The 22153-nt window shown below is 42.2% G+C and overlaps 1 protein-coding gene across 4 annotated transcripts in view; it reads right to left on the bottom strand.

Annotated features, from left to right (window-relative positions):
* Positions 1 to 4437: 4437 nt before the first annotated feature.
* hdac4 (histone deacetylase 4) overlaps positions 4438 to 22153 on the bottom strand; it is a 124025-nt gene continuing 106309 nt past the window's right edge. For all 4 annotated transcript variants that reach the window (XM_087178503.1, XM_023423121.2, XM_087178505.1 and 1 more), the window contains 5 exons: positions 18899 to 19017; positions 17939 to 18072; positions 10039 to 10123; positions 9775 to 9916; positions 4438 to 9469 (listed from right to left, as the gene is read on the bottom strand). In XM_087178503.1, coding sequence (XP_087034629.1) covers positions 9430 to 9469; positions 9775 to 9916; positions 10039 to 10123; positions 17939 to 18072; positions 18899 to 19017 — 520 coding nt within the window. In that variant the 3' untranslated portion in view covers positions 4438 to 9429. The remainder of the gene's footprint in view (positions 9470 to 9774; positions 9917 to 10038; positions 10124 to 17938; positions 18073 to 18898; positions 19018 to 22153) is intronic.

The following is a 22153-nucleotide window of genomic DNA, read 5'->3' as shown; positions in this document are numbered from 1 at the left end:
AAGCAGTCCTGCTGGGACTATGGGGAGTGAGATACTCACTTTTTCCCTCTTAAATGATGCAGATAACATGTCTGTGCTGCACGTCTGTGAAAACACCTTCCCTTTCTGATTTGTGACTTTAAATCTGACGCTGTCGGGGATCACCGTCACTGTAGAATAAAACAAAAAACATGGAGGTCTATGCCTTAAAACTCCTGGCATGCAGAGAGAGCAAGGCTGTGGAAAAAATTCATGTTTGTGCAGATGCTTTGGTTCAAATCCTCTGTGGTGTATGATGGGTAATTTAGGTGTCCACCATGACAGAAAGTCCCAAACAAAAGCTTACAAAGAAATACAATCTGTAAATAAAGTACCATTAGACCTGGGATGTGAGCACTGCCTGTAGCTGGGCAGCTTTTGGTAGAATATGTATGGGAATGTGTCTGTGCTGCATGACTCTCTACTTGTGTCTGTGTGTGTAACTCGTCTCTTGGCACGGAGCCTCTGAGCACATCTTCTCTTCTGGCGTTGTGCACAGTCCATCTGGTCTCATCTTACACACACACATACACAAACGCGCAGACCAACTTTATATAAACTGCTCCGTTCCATTTCTGAATAAATCATCCTTCACCAGCCTCTCTGTGTTTCTCCACTGGCATATCTGGTGCTATTACAAGACGGCAGCGAGGTTCACACTAATCATCGCATTTCAGCGGCCACAAAGTAAGAAAGAATCTAACTTTAGTGTCGGTGATGTTAGCCCAACAATGATTACAGCTCTTCTAACCAGGTCAGATGAGGGACAGCTACAACATGTCATCTCAACAGGGAAACATTTTCGAGGCATTCGCTGTTTACTGCATCCACAAACAAACAATATCCATTAACAGTAATCTCGGCTCATTAATCTTTCAGATGCATGTTGAATTTATCTGTGCCAGACATTCAGGAAGTCAGGTCAGACGTTTCAGAATCACTGCTTTGGTCTTATCTTGGCTCTGCAGCGCTGGTAAAGCACAGTTTCATGATAAAAAAAAAAAAAAAATAGGGCAGGCTTTATAATTAGCCTTCAGCATAGTAGTGAGAAAACCATGAAGCAGCAGTTTAATGTGGCACCTACACCTCCTGAGACATGTCCTTCTCCATTCGCAGTAACAGTCCCAGCATCCTCCTCACCTTCAGCTGTGAATCTCGATTCATCTGCAGGTTTAGGGAGGAAGTTTTCCGTTACTTCTTTTCACTGTTTGAAAGAAAAAGATTGCAAATTGCAAATAAAAAAAAGGAAAAAAGAAAAACACGCTCAAAGATTGTTCCTCATGGTATAACAAGGTACCACTGAGGCTCGCACAGAGGCCTTGTATTATTCAAACAAAATCTACAGTACATAGAGTAGTTCAAGCTGTTTGATGAAACCCCCTGGTGGTAAGGGCTCAAAACGAGCAAAATCCAAACAACAAACAACTACAGGGCAGTCACGCCAAACTCAACCATGCAACCTCATATTTCATCCAAAAACACTCAAACCCTGAGGGAGCACATGGTGGAAAGTAGCAAACAAAAAGTTTATGCTTTCAAAAACAAGAAAAAAGAAAAGAAAAGCAGCTGCTGATCAAAGTTTGATCTCTTTTAGCAGAACATTTCCAGCTCAAGGCCTGCTTACTAGCTTTTTTCCCCCAGGCATTTCGACTGTATGACATGGTCTTCATCAGAGCAAATTCATCTCTATGAAAACTGAGCAAACTATGTGCAGATGTGATGCACATAGTGGGATGTGGAAAGCTCCAGTAAAATTAGTAAGTGGACCTTTAACAGTAAAATACAAATGCATATAGAAATCCAAGAACAAGCAGATGTATGAATTTTTGAAATGTCTATAAACAGAAGACATTATGTTCACTTTGGGTCATGTTGGTGATGTGTTCATTTATCTTTTGTGTTTTACCATAAACGACATATTGTAACATAATGGGGTATTTAGTGGCAGTTATGTAAGTGGCGTGAATGAATAAATCGAGGCTTGGTGTTTTGGTTCATCGTGTATCTTTAAAACAAAGCCGTCATGGGGAGCTGAACTTTGTCCTGCTGCTTGTACTCTTCACACCCGAGCTGACAGGCTCAGTGTTGTGTTTGCAACAGCTCCCCGTAACCTCGTGTGTCCTTGTCCTTTTGATCTCAGTACATGCTCAACACCAGACTTAACACATACAGTAGTAAGACAAGCAAACGCTGCACAGCTTTTCAAATACACTATGGATCAGAAGTCCCAACCGGACTGGCGGAACATCCAATGGAAAGAACAGCAAACGTCCGCAGACTGTCTCGCGTACGTTTCCAGTGATTCAAACTCCTCGCTTGGAATAAAATTAATTGAGGGAAACTGAGGATTGAAAACTGAATTTGTCAGCAACAAACTGACTTGCCAAAGTGTTTCCTAGTTCACTCTTCAATACTGATGCCCAACGCACGTTTGTTGTGTGTGTTGTTGAGTCAAAACTGATGCTAATGACTCTAATCTGTAATTAGTTTTACATGTCATCCCAGCAGCTGGCCAAAGCCTCATCGCCCATTTCGAGTCAGTCCAACCTATAATTAAAAAAGTGCGGTGATGAGCACAGCTGGGAGGATGAGACCTTTTTTTTTTTTTTTTCTTTACGCGTATGGGTGAGTAATGACAGAGCGAACTGACAACAACTGACACAGCATGAAGACGAGCTGCCGCAGACCAGAAAGTCACTGTGGAGAAACATAGAGGAAATCCCTTGGTGACATTACAGCCCCTTTGTTGTGGAGAGGAGGCGGCCATGTTGATGGCCTTCGGGAAGGGTGAGAGTTCAACTCAGAGGGCTCCACCTTTTCGCCGACCTGACCTTACTGAGGGGTCACAGGGGTCGTGTGTTGCTACATAGCAGAGATGACGAACGTGTCGACGCCTACGGTGAGCTAAAGGTGAGACGGGCAGTCTGCGTGTCAGGAGCGAGGTCGTTAAAGCATTTCCACCCACTGAAGAACCATAAAGAGAAACACATTCCCATCTTTAAAATCATCCTTTTTTCTTCTGGGAACCTTCAGAGCTCAGCATCTGCATGATGGTAAATATTGTCCCTCATCTCTCTGTTTAACCTTATTCCCTCAAGGACCCAGAGATTTGCCTTTGACTCAGCATGGTGTCATGATTTACGGAGACTGCGACAAGCCGACGAAGCTGTATTATTTACACTGTTACTCACTAAATTCAGAGTTTGACAGGAAAGCAGAGGAATGTGTGTTTATTTGAGGGGAGGTAAGGCGGGATTGGTTTTGTTTGCCTTTGGACTGTTGTCTTAGTGTTAGTTCCACCACCAACAGGGATTCACTACTGTTTATTTGGACACTGCCTCAGACCTTTGCCCTGTCCAAATGGGTGGCTAATCCCCGGTCACAGCTACTGTGGGGCCCTCGCTGCTGTTCCTCTAATGCTGCCTCCCTCTGGGCTTAAAGGGGAACTCCACCAATTTTCACACATCACAGTCTGTTTACAGACGTGGAGCACTACTGCATAATATGTTCAAAGGAGTTGCATGACGCTTTTTCTGGCTCCAGAGGGAGTGGTGCAAAGTCTGATAAACTGCCTCAAGTGATGTCATTTGAGTCAGAACCCCCCCCCAAAAAAAAAAAAAAAAACTGGGGATGGGGTGGGGGTGGGGGGTGTGTGGAGTAAGAGAGACCTAAGCTCCCACTGCCGGCTGGTCATCTCTGCTTGAGGCTAGCAGCTTGACGTTACATTAGCCTCACATACCACTAGGTGCACTATGGATAATGTAGACACCAGGTTTTGACCTAAAGCAAGAAAGAAGAATACATGGAAGAAAAAAGGCAATGGGTGTGTCCCAATTCAGGGGCCACTTCCTGTGAAGGCTGCATTTGAAGACAGGTCGCGTCACAGCGCCTGTACCTTTTTAAAGGCTCCTTCAAATGCGGCCGACAAAATAAATTAAAAAATAATATGGCCGGCAGACGGCCCTTGGATTACACTTTTAAATGTAAGTATTGGGTATCAGCTCAGTTGAACAGCTAATTGTACAACTGTTAAAACCAAGTGCATTAAAACCTTAAGTTTTTTGGAAAAAAAGGTTACGTGTTGTCAAGGACGCAAAGTAAAAAGTCCTCCATAGGCCAGACTTTCTCATTGCAGTTCCGCCTTCGTGGTCTACGATGGCTACGAAGGGCCTCACCTTCATAGAGCGCTTCCTCCAAAGGATGCAGCCCCTGAATTGGGACACAGCTAATATCTCTATTTCTGCTCCATTAAGTTTGATCCTTAAAAAAATAAAAATGCCCATCATAAGTCCAACAATGTTACCATAGGAGTGCAATGCTATATAATTGCAGTACTCTGTTTGCCTGCAAGTGAATGAGCCTTTTCTTTGCAATGAAAACCATTAAGCAACAGTATCAATATAAAAACCAGACAGTGCAGTTTGTCCAAAACAATACTTTATATTGTAGATGTCAAAGACAACATGTTAGAGCAAAGGTTCCCGAGAAAAATGTACTATTTCTGTAACAATGGTGGAACAAGTCAAAAACATAACTGATAAAAAAAACAGAATATGCATTTTATACATATGTAAACCTAGAACTGTTTGTTTTTGAACCACAGTGGTCATAGTGATAACTGGCTTATTTACTGGAATGGACAACTGTAACAATGACCAGGCAACTGGATGGAGCCCTTTAACAAGTCCAGATGTGACTAAGAACAAACAAGTCTTCCCAAAAGTCCACAAAAGTCACATCCAGCCTGGTGTAAAAAAAGAAAAGCCCATTCTGTAGTCGCAGTTTACAAAGCGTCCCCCTAAAACAATTTGTTTTTCTACATAAATACAATAAAATCTATTGTCTGTGTTACAAGTGCTAGATACCTTTTTTTTTTTTCTTTTTTGTGTAAAATATTCATCTGAAGTCTCTCAGGTTTGAAGATTCCATATGCTACAAGTAAAAGCACAACATGGAAAGCACCTGAACTCCTCCCCACCAGAGACAAAAGCAGTAAAAGAGATAAGACAGTTTGGATACAGTGAAAGTACTAACGTCCTTCAGTGCTCGATCCCTTGTGCTGATATGTGGCATGAGACAGAGAGACAGACAGGTAGGCAGTGCATGCAGACATATGGATCATGCAGAGAGAGAGAGAGAGAGGAGAGAGGAATGGAGTGGAGTCGGACCAGGCCACCTAAATAAACAGACAGTTCTGGGACCTGGCTGGACTGAACTACGAGGGTTAAAACAAAGAGATTTGCCCCCCTCCTAATGAATGGAAATTATAACAAAATGGAATGTGGCTGCTTTTTTGTTACTGGACATTGTGTTAAGACTAACAGTGAAGACAGACGGCCAGAGTAGCCAGAGTGTGCTAGTTTTGGCTCCATTTGAGAAACCAAAGCATTCAACAGTAGAAAACCCATGACTGGCACTGCTGTGCAAAGGTTCTGGGAATGTTCTGGTCTGGGTTACCGAAAAGCATCTGATCAGCTGTATTTACATGCACAGAGATGTCAGCACGTCCCAGTTAAAGTGATATTAAAGACAGCCTGACTTTCTGCATTTTCACATCCCAACCGCAAATGTCCCTGTATGGATGAACTATTATGATAATGTGAAGAAACAAACCATCCAAAAATGACAAAAAATAAAAAGAGGAAGTGATGTATTTGACAATAAACTGAAGATGTGATTAAATGCTGAGACCTTAGTTACTTCTTGGGTAAAACCTACTTTATGTCATACACTTTCCAGCACGTCCACACATTTTCCTTTGTTCTTGTAAACTTACAAAGTGGAAGATGCTTAAAACGACCTTTGACCTCTCTGGCCATCTGCAGAAGCCGTGGCTAAGGATGCCACGGAGGTGATTTAGAGACATGTGACATCAAAGCTGCATCTGCAGGAAGAGACAGCATCACTCTGCCATCAGAGGTCAGATGCATTCAGTCAAAATTAGAAATTGTCTGATTTAGATTTGAAAATTTCAATCAACATATGACAATGTAACCATATCATTTTCTTAAGACAAAGATATTTTGTCCCTGTCACCAGAGAAGCCAGGAATGTGTTTTGGTGTTTTCGTGAGAAAGGAAAAACATGAGGGATCAAGCACCTGTGATCTTTTAGATACAGGACAGTCTTACTAAACACCAGGCCACCCACAAACCCAGAGTCATCACTTCACTGATGAATGGGTTTACACATGTGAGCTTGATTTAAAGGAATGTTCATTTCAAATAAAACTAAGGACATTGGGCCTGATAACAAATAAGTGATGATCATGTGGAATCATTTTAATGGCCCATAATAGTGATTTAATGTCGGGGAAGAGCATGGCCATGTTCCAATTCAAATCCACCCTTCCCATTGTCTTTGTTCTTTCAGATATAAGAGGATAAAATTGTAAAGCTGTGAGGAAGAGGAACAAATGTGAAGAAAAAGGATCACCACATTGGTGATTTCTGAGATATGTAGAATCCAGATATCGAATTTTAGTCACACGTCTCTTAAAATACTGAAACTTCAGAAGTGCCAGCCAAAGTTTACACACATAAATAGGTGTGGAACAGTATGACTACAGTATGTGAGGCTGAGCGGAGGGGCAATTGCACACCTAGTGTAACAGTGTTATGGTACCAATGGGATGAATAAAGCCAAAGACTAGTCATCAGTGTTAAAAGACAAAAAGACAACCAGTAAAATGCTACTCAACTCGTAACAAACTGTAACCAAGTACAGCAAATGGTGCCTTCAGTAACACCCTCAAAAGAGCCGACTGTATGTAGGACCCATGAAAAGTATAATTTTTCAATACCAACTTCAAAAACAAGATCATAGTATTTCATTATGTATAGATATATATAATATACTCATTTCTTTTTATATATAAATCTACTATGAACAGACAGTAAATACACAATTGTCCATCATTATACAAAGTAGAAACATTTGCATCCCGACCCTCCCACAAAAACCCCCCAAACCCAGAAAACATAGTCATGTAAAGTCCACTAAAAACTGAGTCTGAACCCTCACCTGTTGTGAAGTATGTCAGCTTTACAATGTAACAAACAAAAGAGGAGAGAAACAATAAGAAAAACAATTGGAGAACAGGAGTACAAAAAGAAGTCACTGGAGTCCATTGAGAGGGCAACGAGACCAGAAAAAAGACACAGATGAGAGGAGCAGGAATCAACAAAGTAGAGTAGTCATTGACGAATGTGTGTGTGTGTGTGTGTGTGTGTGGCAGGAATACTCAGGGGATCAATGTCCTATGTACAGTAAACAACAGTAAACACCACAGCACTCTGTTTCTGTTCACTGAAAAAATACATTAAACATGTGATTAGCTTTTCCTAGATGAAACAAAGACAGAAGGTAGTTTCCCAGAGGCCAAACACACGTTGGGAGGATGGTTACAGACAGGAAGTTAAGTTTAGCTCACTGGCCGCACAGTGAGCAGTGGCTGGTATAGTCACGATCACTCATGTAAAACATTTTTTTAGTGGAAAAAAAGTGTTTTACCTACCAAAACGGACGACCAGATTTTCACTACAACTAGTCTGGTGGCTGGTGTTCTGTATTATCTTAGTGGGGTTGGGCACTGAGAGCCAGTTAAGTTTAAGTTGAGTTCCACGGTGGTATAAAGAAGCCAAATTCAATAAGCACCAAGTATAATGAAACTCTAACCAATATTTTACCTCATGTCTTCTTAAATATTAAGATATTTATTATTGATTTCAGAGGATCCAGAATTGTAAGGCAGATCTGATACACTACTGGGTTTTAATCAGAAATTCTTCTGAAACCCAACCCTAAAGGAGGATTAATCTGGAAGGGAGTGTGAGCTGCAAGGATATTCATTAAGCGTAGTCTGATCCCTACAGTTGCATCACTTGTCAAGAAAAAAGAGGATTAAAAAAAAAAAAAAAAAAATATATAAAAATATGTGTATACACTTGAATATTTATAAAGAGCAGCTTGTGCTTCACTGTATATGAACACCTGCTTCATAGCACCTGACATTTGGGGAGCAGATGTGCTTAACAAGGGACATAAAAAGATGTTGAACCAGCTGTGAGAGCCTGTGCAGCCCTGGAACACCCCTCTGGAAAATCCCAGGTGGAATGATCCTCGTTACCACGGAGACACAGTTGTCTTAAAGAGAGGGCTGGTCCAACAAATTGGCCCAACAAATTGGCCCATATGTGATAAATTCCTCTCTATCGTTCATTCATCTACAAAAAGTGAGACTGATTTAAATGTAAAATTGTTACTGTTAAGTGTTATATGCTTGTGATTGTGAGAGGTTTGACTCTAGAGAGATGATAGTCCATCATGCTTTGGCTTCACTATTGTCTAACAACTACATACAGTATGAACAGCATTCTAGTTTCCACAAGTCTTGTTGCTCTAGTACAGTGCATGCTACTTAATCCTCCCTGGGGGAGAGCTGATGCCTACATGGTTAAACTGAGTAATACTAATCCCACCTTCAACTTCCTTTTAAACTGAACCAACTCCAACTTGTGGCTGGAAACTACCTTCCAAGCTGAGATTGAGGATGAGGGGGGTAAAGGAAAGATGGAGGTACAGGGAGAGACAGTAGGCTGGTTGCAGGGAGTTATAGGTAAACATGCCAAGGTTCTCCAGTCTATGTGCCAACAACATGCAGGCATTGGATGTCTTGCCAGGATAGAAATGTTTAAGGGGCTGGGGAGAAGAAAGTTCGTTCCCAAACCTGTTTTCTTTAAGGCAAAGCTCTTTCAGTAGAGTTCAACAGAAAATACACCAGGTTTTTAAAAAAAAAAGGCACGAGCGCACAGTCTTTTACTGTCGATCATTTTGGAATCAGAACACCTGCTGACAATTCTCATCTGAGAAAATAGCAAGAAATTCATCCACTTTGTTCCTTTCATCCAGATATATCTTAAAAGAGCAGGAAAGATCCATCCTTAGTGCAGAGTCACAATCACATTAGCTCTGGTGGTTTTTTTGATGAAAGCGAGAAGATGACGATAAAGCACAGAAAAAACAGAATAATGTGATAAGTAGACGACTGCACATTGTCTGTGCATGGTTCCGACTGGCATTCAAAAAGTTCATCTGTATAGTGTTTAAAAAGCACTGGCACTCGAGGTTGTCATTGTGGGATGATGGCTGAGTCAGTCCTCCTATATCCAAGGTCTTGAAGAGACAATACATCACATTGATGCTGATCAGTCCGTGCACTGCTGATCAGTGAATGCATCGCTCATCCTCAGTGATTGCCACTTGTGTCAGCTCTGCTTTGTTCTCTCCCGTGATAAGATGCCATCTTGATGGCAGGGGTGAGACATAGGAGTGGCATTTAAATGGAAAATTGACCGGATGAGGACGCTGTCAAAGATAAAGTCTGAGTGGTCAAAGGCTAGAGATGTTTCTTTACATAGGAGATTCCTCCTCCATTGGTTCCTCTTCAGCCCTGGGGAAAAGATGATACCATAAATAATGTAGCATTATTAGCTTAGCTTACATACAGTCACATTAGCACCAGAGGAAGGTAATAAGAGACTAAACAAAAGGGCCATCAAACCAAAACAATGAGACTAAACTCTGCAGAGTACACTGCTAATTATCTGTTTGTCCATTGCACTGAACAACACATTTTACATTACACACAAGTCAAATGATTGATTACATATAAAGCAACATTCAGTGGAACTTTAAATATACTGCTAAAGTATAAGATCCATCAGTCCTTGAGAAGATTCAGGCAACATGACGTACCTCTTTCCAATATGCTTGTTGGCAACAGACAACGAGGCCATAGCGGAGACGGTCTCGGCTTCCTCTGCGTCTCGCTGGAGGGCTTCGCTCAACGAGCAACCAAGCGTGGAGACGGAGCGTTGCAGTGAGCGCCAGTATTTACCTACAAGTAAATGTAGTGTGAGTAGAGATTTACCCCAAATTAAACTGTTATTTTTTTAATGACAATACATATAATAAAAGAGATGTAGATACATATGTATGTTGTGTTTGCATGTGACTCACTCTGAACTTCAATAACTTTCTCCATGGAGTGGACAGCATTGGCATTTGGCCTCTGCTGCAGTACCTCATCAGGGATGGGATCCAACTGCAACAAAAAGCAAAATAATATCAAAACACATTCTCTACTGACAGCAAAACTATGGCGCTTCACATTTCACAGTAATAGAGTTATATCCTTCCACTCGCCATGTCTTTGAGATTATTTAAGACCCTTGTGCTGTGATGTAACTTCATCATCTAAGTGCATTAAACATCTCAAATACAATATTTAATATTATGAATGTTACTGACGGTTGTTCAGAAACCTCGCCTGAACTAATGTGGTTCCCTCTGGGTTTAAAGGATCACTTTTGAGTATGGACTAGAGCCCAGTGTTGAATCCCTCCAAGAGGTGGGGAACAAGCTCGAGCTGCTGACACAATAGAAAATAGGCCTGCAGGTGCACACCTCCTCCCACTCACCGCGAGCTTTGCTACTCTTTGACACAAACTACAATGTGTGCTTTGTAAAGTGTCCCACTCTAAGGACACATACTGGTGTACACAGATGCACACAAATGGAAAACTGCCTGCTCACACAAACACATACGGTACATGCATGCATACTCACGCACAAACTCAAACACAGACACACACCTCAGGGAGCGCTGCTAAGCCTATGAAAGACTCCAAGCCACAACTCAGAGGAAACAGGGATATTCCCAAATGTGCCTTCCCAACCCGGAATGATTCAATTTCCCCTTTGGCCGACTGCACATACGACACTTTCTCATCCCATTTTGTCAAACAGGCCCATTCAGCCCCACATTCCAACACAGACGACATGCATCCCTCTTCTGCTCAATCATAACCCCGATGGAATAAAGGACCAACTGAGAAACATGTAAAGAGAGACATAAGAGTAAAAGAAAAAAAAAAAAGGTTTGGCCTGAGATTTTGGAGCAGAATGCAAGAGAGAAGAGGAAAAAGTCATCGTTGGTCTGTCTCGCTTGGCCAAGGCTGGAAGTTTTCTTTTAATTAAAACAAATAGTGTGTGGGAGGGGTTCGCGGGGGCTGAGGGAAGAGGCAGTCTAGGGAGAGGGATACTTTAATCCTGCTGTGGCACGACAGGCTACATCATGCACACAGGAACGAAACAGAGGAGCGTGCACACAGACACACACACACACACACACACACACACACACACATATATATATATATATACATACAGTTTGTGCGTGAATATTTACATTGGGTTATTTGGTATTTGGCAGATACTCTGATCCAGAGCAATTTACAATAACGTCCAACAGCAGAGTTGGCTTAATTGCCTCATTGGCTAGAAAGAGAGAACAGGCGACCTGCAGATTTTGTTCTGTGACTGCACATCAACCCCTCTATAGTTCAACAATTAATCCAATCCCTCAAAGCCAATCTTATGCTTTTCACAATGCAACAGTCACAACCAAGAGGAAAAGAAAAAAAAAGCCCTCAACTGAATCTGTTAACAAAAGATTCACATTCCTGCTATAACTTGAGTGAGATTTGCCACAAGACATGTCAGATAATTTCATATAACATGATATTCAAACACTGGAACTATAGCACATCATATAACAAAGAAATTGCTTTCATTTGAGATAGTATGACACATCACTTTTGCTATCACCCACTGAAAATATGCAACAAGTCTCTGGCAAAAATAAAAAAAAACAAAAAGCTTTCTTATTTTCTCACATGCACAGTGCTACAGCCACACCAGTGCAGCCTATATTAACGCTGAGCTATTTTTGCTATTGAGTTGCTAATCAAAGATCAGCACTCCCCACCTGGGAGCTGCCCAGCACTGCCAGCTATGGTGCCCAGTGGGAAAGTGGCCTCAGACTTTTGGACCCCACTCTAAGGCAGAACTTAACAGGTTCATCCCTTCAGGGTTATTTGAGGAAGGAGACAGCAGCGCTTATTCATCAATCCCATCTCAGAATTTCCTTGCCAGTCTGTGGACTCGAACCATCAATCTTTCAATCAAATCGTACTTTTCCGACCTTCAGGCTACAGCCATCAACTTCTCACCATGCCCTTAGCCAATTCCAGCCCAGCCCCATCCGGCCCATACCAACCCAGCTCCCTGTCAAAGCAGGGTCAGGGGTTCTCTGGGGTTTCCTGGGGTTCACCTCAGAGCAGGGTTGGGTGGGGGCAGCCTGTCAGCTTGATTGACAGCTGGGCCTCACGCTTATAAACTTTAATGGCTCTTGTCAGGGTACTCCAGGGGCCCCCACCTGACAGGTATGGCAAACACACATATGCACGCACACATACACAGACGTGCATGTGCACTATATACAAGCGCACATTTGTCTGCTACATCATCCAGCAGCATTTTCTGTTTATTGAGTTTGCGGTCCTGGTTGTGCCTGGGATTCTGCATCTTCATACCATCAGATGTGCTGCGGCTTTGAGAGAGTGGGAGAGAGACGTCCTTTGAGGACGGTTTGCTGTCACTGTGTTGACTGATTTCTGAGCAAGTCTATTTCTCTCTGTGTGACACAGCCGTCCAACACACAAGGTCCTGGCCAGCAAAGCGGAGACACCATGGAAAGCCATGAGCTGAGAATGAGGAATGTGCCCCGGTAAAAACATTCCTGAGGGAGGCTGAAACCAAAACAGTGGAAAGAGGAGGAATTCCACTTGTTCAGCAAAAGAAAAGTGCACAAGGCATCCATTGTTTACTGTTGTGTTCATGTGCATATGTTGGCGGTCCCTAAAACCGGTTGATTATGTTATGCTAACTGAACAAGGTAATGACGTGTATTGTGCAAATCAGGTGACCTTTTCAGGAAAGGGGTATAGGTTTTCCTTGTAGTCGGGGATGGTGGGGAACAGTCAGACCCACGGGGGGGGGACAGGTGAAGTCGAGCGTCTTACTGTAACTGGAGTGTAAACACGCTGAATAACCTCATTGACAGCTGGTAACAATTAGCATATTAGCCTGTTGTTTATCAAATAATTGCTAACAACCATGGTTCGAGCTGGGCCAACATCTGTTTGCGAGCAATCATCAATTAGTCCCGGGTTCAGAGTTGACTAGTGTAGTCGCCAATGCATCATTCATGAGCTATTTAACTAGGGAGACTTCACGATTACGCACTTCAGTGGTGGGGGTGAATAAGAGCCTGTAAAGTCCATTCAACAATTTTCATCCCTCTCTTTCCCAGCTAATCTGAGCTGTTTTCAAAGGAAACCTAATGCTCATTATGGCAAAGCTTGTCTTAACCTGCCAATAAAAGCACAGATATATTTCTCACACTAGCAAGCAATAAAATGCTGGAAGTACAAGCTACACAGGAGGTGAAGAGGATATAAGGAACACCTTTAGGATGTTTTGGCTGCAATGTGGAGGCTGCCAAAATCTGCCTTTTAAGACTGCCACATAATAAAAGCACTGCTCACATAATAAACAAAGTCAATTATTTGTGATTTCTTAACCATTTATATTGCTCTTCTTAACTCCTCTGTACTTGTGCACGTGGCATAATATAGCAGCTTATCTGTCAGTCTAACTCACTGGTATATACGGTACCATTCAACTCATCTTTTATGGTTATATGCTATAATTAGATCAGGGATTTATATTATGATGACGTCTTGTGTTCTGGACACATCCAGACAATACAAACTCTTAGGTAGTTTGAAGCTTCATAAACAAAAGCACAGCTGACCGGCTAACCCAGCTGTGGTCCCATGCCTGAACCTACTCTTTCGCTCCATTTACACTCCAGCCAACACACACATATGCCGAAACTGAAATATATCCTCCATTAAAAAGCAGCCACTCAGTGGACAAATTTATCTTACTGTTGGCCACTTGTTGCCTAGGTCTGCTTTGTTATTCAACCTGGTTGGTGAAGCTACAATGCCCATTTAGGCCTGAAATTAAATTAGGTCTTGCCTTATATTTTCATATTTACCATCTGAGGCTATTACCAGACTTTGTCAGTAAATGAAAGAAAAAAGAAAAGAAAAAAAACCCAAGGCCTTTTTTCTCTCCCTCTTGCTCAATCCCCCACTGACGTTTTCCAGCTAAATTCCACATCCATTACTGAGACCTTCGCTGGGATTATGATAAAAACACTTGCTTCCTGCCATTTTGATCTGATCAGGGACATTTTAGCCTCTTTTTTTTCTCCTTTCCTATCAGTTATCAAAGCTGCACACAACTGAATGATTTGCCTTTGTTCAAACAGCTGACATCACTTGCTGCCAAAGAGCCAACCGGTGCACGTCATGAGAACTCTAGGGCTATACTTAACTCAACAACATCTACATCTGTGTTGTTCATCACTTTATCAAAGCCATCTTCTGCCTAATGAGGTATCCTGTACAAGTCTTTCTATCAGGCTGCCGTCATGATACTTTGAAATTTTTTTTCAAGGTTCCCCAAAAACTAAAAGCTAAAACTTTGTAGTTGCGATTTGTGTACTGGGTAAGTTTCAATGTAGAAGTTGCATAGCTTTATTTATTTACTTATTTTACATTAAGTATGCTTAATATTCAGTATGAGGCATCATACATTCTAGTAATTCTAACCAACATAAAATATTAAACTATGCATATCAGGAAAATATGATCACTCTTTCTCAGACTTTGAAGACCTACATGGTGCAGCTGCTTTCTAACAATCGTTTCCTCCCTCTCAACTTCAAATGATTGCTCCGTTTCCTTTTATTATCTGAACCCTAGACCCAGGCTGACATTGCTGGGAGAGGTGTGAGGGTAACCATTTTCAGATGTGTACCAGTGACGGGGCCACGGTTGAGAGGGTGAGAGGGGTGTCCTGCAGGGCTGAGGCAATTGACGCTCCCTGCCTCCTGCCGATTTTCGAATTTTCAGCTCCCTGTGGCACCCATCCAGTGACCTCCTCCAAACTCCCCGCTGAGGCCGGTGCTCCGCAGGCTGCTGAAACCTAAGAAGCAAAGCCCCTGATCCGGTTCATTATTTTTGCAGCAGGGCGGAGTTGTGAGCAAGGAGAGCGTCCTTCAAACTGCAATTCCTGAATACAAACCTCTGTGACAGCAAAAAGCACTCGCCCTGCCGAGATGTCCTTGAATTCATGAAACCTTACCGACGGTAATGGCAGTTTTACGTAGCTTTGAGTCACTGGTGGGCACAGTGCAGGTAAACACAGTTAAGTTATTGGATTAAGCCTCTTATTGGTGCATTTCCCCTCTCATGCAAACCATGATCGAGCAGAGCTGTTGGTTTGGCACAAACCAATGTTTTCCTCTTAAGAACAAACATTCAAGGGTTAATAACTTTGCCCACGTGTCACTTCAAAGCGGGTCATCTGTCTGCGATGGTCAGTGTCTTCGTGACGCCACAAGACGGCGGGCTGGATGGTTACAGTGAGTTTTATTAATGTGATCCTATGTTATTGTTCTGTTTGTTTTGCTCTGGCTCCAAGATCCACATGGAATGAGGCCATGCGGGTTTTTTACGATTCCAAGAACCCATTTATAGCTCAAGCTGTCTGAAGGGCTGGAGCACGAGGCCTCGGGATGCACAGATACAAACTTCAATGTGGCACATACAGATTCAGAGCTCAACATTTAAGCTTTTAAATGATTATCATTCATAAGTCACAACTGAAACATAATTATTTTTGTCCACTGGATAAATGTGACTGAATACAACAATTATTTTATTTTATCTCGAGTGTGACGGCTTCCTTTTGTGTTCAAGTAACATATTTATGAGCACTGATGTTTGGCCATATTAAAACTTCTGCCACTGACTGCATGTTATGTTTTTCACTATGTCGGTACATTGTTACACCAGATTATAACTACATGCAGTCAAACAACTACTCTCACTATAGTATGCACTCTGAGGTTCTGTATTTACCAAATCCGAACTGCAGAACCATATGCATTAGTAAAACTGTTCAGACTGTCTCAGTGGGCAGAAGATAATGGCTTTAGCAGGTACAGTAGCCATTCCAATGACAACCAACACTCTGAGGGTGTGCTTGTGGCTAGGCCTGCAGCAACACTTGAGAGTGGTCACTTTCTCAAAATAAATGAACTTAATACAAAAGTAGCAGTCTGAATATTCACTCTGATGATGTGTTGCACTTACTTCCTTACTTGACACTCTTGGTGTTGTTGCACTTTACTTTTAGTTTGTATGGCTGATCTTTACATGACAGTTATTTCTCTAAAAAGCGAGTTTGAAAATCGGCTTCAAAAAGTCTGCACTGCTCAAACGTGTCCTTGAGGTTTGCCTCCACCATTCGCATTGAATTGAATTGAACAGAGATGGATTGAAGCACCTCACTGACACATGAAGACTTTGTAAACACTTTTCCTGAAAGACCAAAATGCATCTTGTGTGATCACAAGTAGACGGCTCTAAATACAGTTGTGAAAGCGAGATCCAGTCACTCACACACCGCAGCAGAACACATCTCCCAAACAGTTTCACACAATAGTTACACTGAAGAAAAATAACTCAACAAAGTGTCCAAAGCCAGGCCCCAAACAGACATCTCACTCCTCTCTGACGGTGTGCCTAAAAGCAAATATGTATTTTTATCCTGTTCATCAGTGGTCAGAACAAAAGGCTAAATCACATTACTAAAAGACACACTCCAATGCTGTACATGGACTACAAAGCTGGCTCGAGATGCAGCCCGGACATACATCATTTTGACATGCCAGGGAGACACAGGTGTACCTGAACTGCACAAGTTCTCCTACACAAACAAACAGTCACACCCTCTTCTCTTCCCCTAAAGCTCTATAATCTCCACTCTGTGCCCCAGTTCAGTAGTCCTTTGACAGTAAAGCCCTGATATATCTTGGATGCATAATGTGCAGGGAGAAAATGAGACTGAGCAAACCATCCAAAAAAGCACTCCAGCCTCTCCATTAGCTGGAAGAAAAGAGTGGGAGGCTGTGTCGAGCTGCTATTCTGTTGTGCGCCATGAATCACAGAGAGCCAATGTTTGCTCAGCTCCTCAGCCCAACCTACACACTCCCACAATTAACCTTCTGCCTGGAAGTCCTCCCTCTGACGTGCTTGAGTGTGTGTGTGCGTGGTGTTGACTTCCCAGACAGAGGCAGTGTAAGAGAACATGACGACAAGATGGTTTTGACTTAAATAAAAGCTTATTGTTTTAGGAATTCAGAAATATGTTTTGTAAAGATCAATGTAACAGCCCATAGCATTAGCCTCTACCGTTTTTGGGTGGATAAATTACTTCCCATAACCGTCATCAGGACAAAATATGTTTCAGCAGCTTTCATGCAAGTCACCCAATCAGGGGACACAAACGTCAAAGTAGCCTGAGATGTAAAATATTTAAGGAAAGGGTTTCGGAGTTTTCTGGCTTCAGAAGAATAGGAAATCAGAAAAATCTATCATTCAAATTTTGTGTTCACTTTTTTGCAGTATGTTGATGTATGAAGTCATGCGAAATTACTTGCATCTGGAAATCCACCCAGGAATAAAAATGTGAAATTTGTTGAGTGCAACTGCATTCTGCAACTTTGATGTTGACAACACAAATAAACAAGACGCTCTTCAACTGCCCGAGGTCCTGCCTGTGCAATACTTTAATGCAATTAAACTTAAAAACTACGCTAATGTGGCCATAAATAAAGCTCATCATTATGGATTAATTAGAACAGGCTGGAATCAATATGAACTCTCAGGATTTTCTAGTTATGAATTTATACACTTGGATCCAACCAGATTATTCTTTCTGTATGAGCTGCTGTAGGCAACACAGCTCCCATCATGAACCTCAGACCAACCTTAGATTTAGTCTACAACTCCCAATATAACTGTTGAACCCTGTTGCCTTGCTCAAGGATATTTTGACAGTAATTTATCCCCTCTCCTCTTGGCTCTCATCTTACCTCATTGCCAAGCAGAGCAGAGACGCAGGCTTCGGAGGCATCGCATATGGCTGTGAGGTCATGACCCCCCTCCAGGGCAAGCACCAACCGACCGCCTGCCAGACCCATCAGCTGCCTGGTCAGGTAGCCGAAGCCTGTACACACAGGAAATGGCAGAAAAGAAAAGGTAGAGATAGAGAGAAGGAGGGAGGGAGACAAGGCAAGAGAAAAAGAATGAGACTGGGAGCAATGCTCTTCAAGCTCTGACTTCCTTTTTGGATATTGATCAAAGAAAAAAGAGAGTTGCATGAATGAAGGAAGGGGTGACTGCATCAGAGATAGGAAGAGAGAGAGAGAGAGAGAGAGAGAGCGAGAGAGAGAGAGAGAGAGAGAGAGAGAGAGAGAGAGAGAGAGAGAGAGAGAGCACTGTGGATTTACTTGGGGCCAGAAAACAAGCCATAATATGAGCCAGGTTTAATTTTAATAAATACGGCTTTGAGTTTAGACTTGGTCGCAGCCTTTGATCTTTGTTTTTCAGGAGGAGTGGGGAGTTTGAATATATGCATTCAGCCATACTTTCTTCTCCACTGAATTCTCTCCATATCCCCGCTTCCTGCAATCCTCTCTAAACCACCTTTATCACCCCCTTCACAACCAAGACTCCTGCTCTTATTTGAGATCCGCAGGATGGTTTGAGAAAAGCTCTTTGCTGGCACGCCAAGGTCTCGAACTGAATACACAAGTCAGATGCACAAAATAAACGCAAGATGTGTGTGCGTCTGTCTGTGCCAGTCAGCCGGTCCTTTCTGCCATCAGAAATACAGAGAATGGAATATGCAATGGAATATGTGAGATGTAGGGGGTATGCATTAAAATGTGCATGCATTTTGCATTTTCAGGCATGAAACTGATGTAACAATTTCTACATGACATTGTATGGTTTAAAAAAAAAAAAACAGGACAGCTGTTGTCAGCACTTACATTTGGCTGTCAGTTTGTATCCTCCCAGGGGTGGAGCATGTCCATCTACCGCGTCAAAGCCTGAAGACACCAGAACAACGTCTGGGGCAAACTCATTGGCAATAGGCATAACCACCGTCCTAGAGTAACCAACAGGAAAAAAATTATGTCAACAAAATAGTGTATTTAAGATGGAGGCTGTATAAGAGAGGCGGGAAAATTTTCATATAGTCCCTTAGTTTGATACATTTGGTTTTCGGCTTGCTGCCTTCCACATGAAGTTCAGTAAGCAGAGGTAGTTTTAAGATTCAATGGAAAGCTTGGTTATGAGTGAGGTTAAATGTTGTCACACCGGCTGGCGGGCAGCGTACACTTCTAGCTTTGCTTCCCCTTTGAATCACATCTTTCTCAGGCAAGCCCATTGAATGGTCACACTACATTTCATAAACAGATATCCTTGCAATAACAACCGCCACATCTATTTAATATGCGGGCTGAATGACAGGATTACCCAGCTACAGTGAGACATGAGTTACTCCAAAATACATCAAATATAAATTCCTAAGATAAGAAACTGCTGCTCAGACCTCTCAAAAGTACAATCAAAACCACTAAGCTTGATGAAACAAGTTTTCAAGATTTCATATCAGTTTTGGAGACTCTCTGATCTGTGTGTATAAACAATTTTTTCCTACTACCACATTTCCAATACATGTAATTATATCAAAGCATGTGGAGCTCACAGCTGGGCGTACAGGGTGATAAAGAGCTACCAGAACTGAAGCACTGAGAGCGCTATGGGTAACAGCTGATGTGAAACTGCTGCTGACGGGCTTCTGATAAAGCTACACTTGCCTTAAAAATGATTTTACACCATTTTTCTTTTGTGCTAAATAGTATAATAACACCTTAACCCTAAAGGCGGGAGATGTATTAACTGAGAAGAAAGATCAACTTGCTAAAAGTATAGCGAACTCTGTAGCCTCTGATGTCTAAAAGGGGACATGTGGAGTTTAAGAGGACAACTGTAAAAATAGGTATATATGCCTTCAGTGTGCTCACTGTCCCTCTGATGACTGTAGGATATGCGGTACCCGGCTGGAGATGCTACGTGTCATTTTATGGCTGTTCTCTCCCTTTCATGGTTTTCTAAGCAAACATCCACCTAATGAGTTTGCATGTTCAGTATGTGTGTGTGAGAGAAAATTACCATGTGCACTTTTTTTGAAGTGGAAAGTTTGGAAATTTAGAGGCAGTAATAAACTAAAAGATCCTTAAGTAGAAAGGAGAAACGGAAGGACAAATAAAATTGCATGTGTGTATGCAGGATAATTCTAACACTGGATGATGATGGGTGTGGTGAATGAAGGATGTTTGTGCACAACCTCCATCCAACACACAGCTGGTAGGGAGGGAGTGCTCGTGCGCAATGTGTCATACACAGAAATCAAATCAACAGTGGGATACTGTGTAATGATTCACTGCAAGTTGTGGCTGGAAAATCCAGTCTGGTTTATATGGTGACCCTGTTTGAAAAAAACAAAACACTGTACAGTATGCATGTTTAATGCTGAGCCAGTTTTGCACAGAAAGGTTAAATTAGATCAAATAAAACTAGATGTTTGAATTTATCAGATTCATTTTATTTTTAAAGGAGATGCACAAAACCTTTTTAAATAAATAAATCAGATTACTTGTACACTGCTTAAAGAAAAAGATAATTAAACTATTACATAACTCTAAATTTGGCTTTATGTAAAGGTATCAATATATTGGCAATCAGCATTAAAGAACCGCTGACCTTCTCTACAGGACAAGAGTTGGCATTCTGCAAGCTTAGTCGACTTTGTGTAAAAGTAGCATTTTGGTTTAGAATGATTTAGGATCTCTCACTTAGTTCATAAATAGTCAGACTTCCCAGATGGCAAAACAAGTGGCTCTCTCTGATTTCACTGTGGGACCTCAGGTTCAAGATAGGAATTTTTTGGGGGTCTGGGATATTCGGGCAAGCTGTGTTTTGGTGAGGTCTGCGAGCGACAGAGTACCACAGGGTTCCGTCGTAGGTCCCCTCTACTTTGCAGACCTCAGGAACACGGTGTTGGTTTGCCGGCTGTGGGTGAGCAGCGTGCCCTGAACTCTGAGGCCACCGGTTTTTCCATCTCTTGTTCACCACCAAATTATAACCCTCAACTGTGCACACCACACCCCCCACCACAACACAACACTCATACGTACACACAGCTGTCTGAGGGAGAGGCGGGAGGTAGTATTAGGAGCTTTCTGGTAGTCCCAGACAGCAAGGATACGGGGAGTGCGTGCGTCACTGTGTGTTAGCGTGCATCTGGCAACGTTTCAGAAGAAAACGTCATGCAAAGAAGATGAAGGCACTTGAGCAAGGAAGATAGAGATACAGAGAGAAAGAAGATGAAAGAGGGCAGGGACGAAAGGGTCTGGAAAGAGAACATGGACTAAAACTGAGTGAGTACAGTCGTGAAGTACAGTGGATGAAAGAGTCAGAGTTATAGCTAGTGTAAATGTGTCATTGTTCCACCATTTCATGGGCTTTAAGGCAGACTTGCAGTCAAAAACACAAATCCGTTCATGTGAAGACGTCACAGATAACTAAACTATTAGATTAAATTTACAACCACTCTGTTTAGGGACGGTATTATTATATTTTTCAGATTTATTGCATTTGTTACACATTTTTCTCCCTCTGTCTCCACCTACTCACAAAGTTACATACACACAGAGCCCTGGCTCATTAACATTTGGGCCATAAAAGACCCCACAGTAAAGGGAGTTGGCCACAGGCGCTCATGTGGGCTGACACACGACGCAAGAGGGAAACCTTGACCGCCAAGGATACTTTAACCACTAAAGGCTCCCCCGCCCCGTACCCCTCCTCCAACCTTGAACATAAACAGAGACAGTGCTGGTCACGAAGATGAAAACTGCTGGTGTCATCAGTTCCAGCCCTCACCCCCTGGAATAATATCCTGACATTTAAAGAAATAAAAAAGCCACAGCAATCAATTAGCAAACTGGCATAAAGGGAAGCTAGTGGTTTTTGAGGAAGACTAATTGTGTGTGAATCAGAGGCTACGTATGTGGAGATGAAAAGGCCTTTTTGTTAATTAAGGGAGGGGAGAGTTTACGACTGAGCCATAAGCTATGGGACATCCTGAGCGAAGAGGTTGTGATCTAAACCGCTGCTGGTTCTCTCATAGGGAGATCTTACTGTGAGAGGAATTACTTGGATGAGCGTGTAGTGTA

The sequence above is a fragment of the Seriola lalandi genome, unplaced genomic scaffold (assembly GCF_002814215.2).
Source record: "Seriola lalandi dorsalis isolate HSWRI2012SDOR001 ecotype SW California unplaced genomic scaffold, Sedor1 jcf7180002054689, whole genome shotgun sequence".
Lineage (NCBI taxonomy): Eukaryota > Metazoa > Chordata > Actinopteri > Carangiformes > Carangidae > Seriola > Seriola lalandi.
Note: the sequence above shows the minus strand (reverse complement) of the source record. Positions and strands in the feature narration are given on the sequence as shown.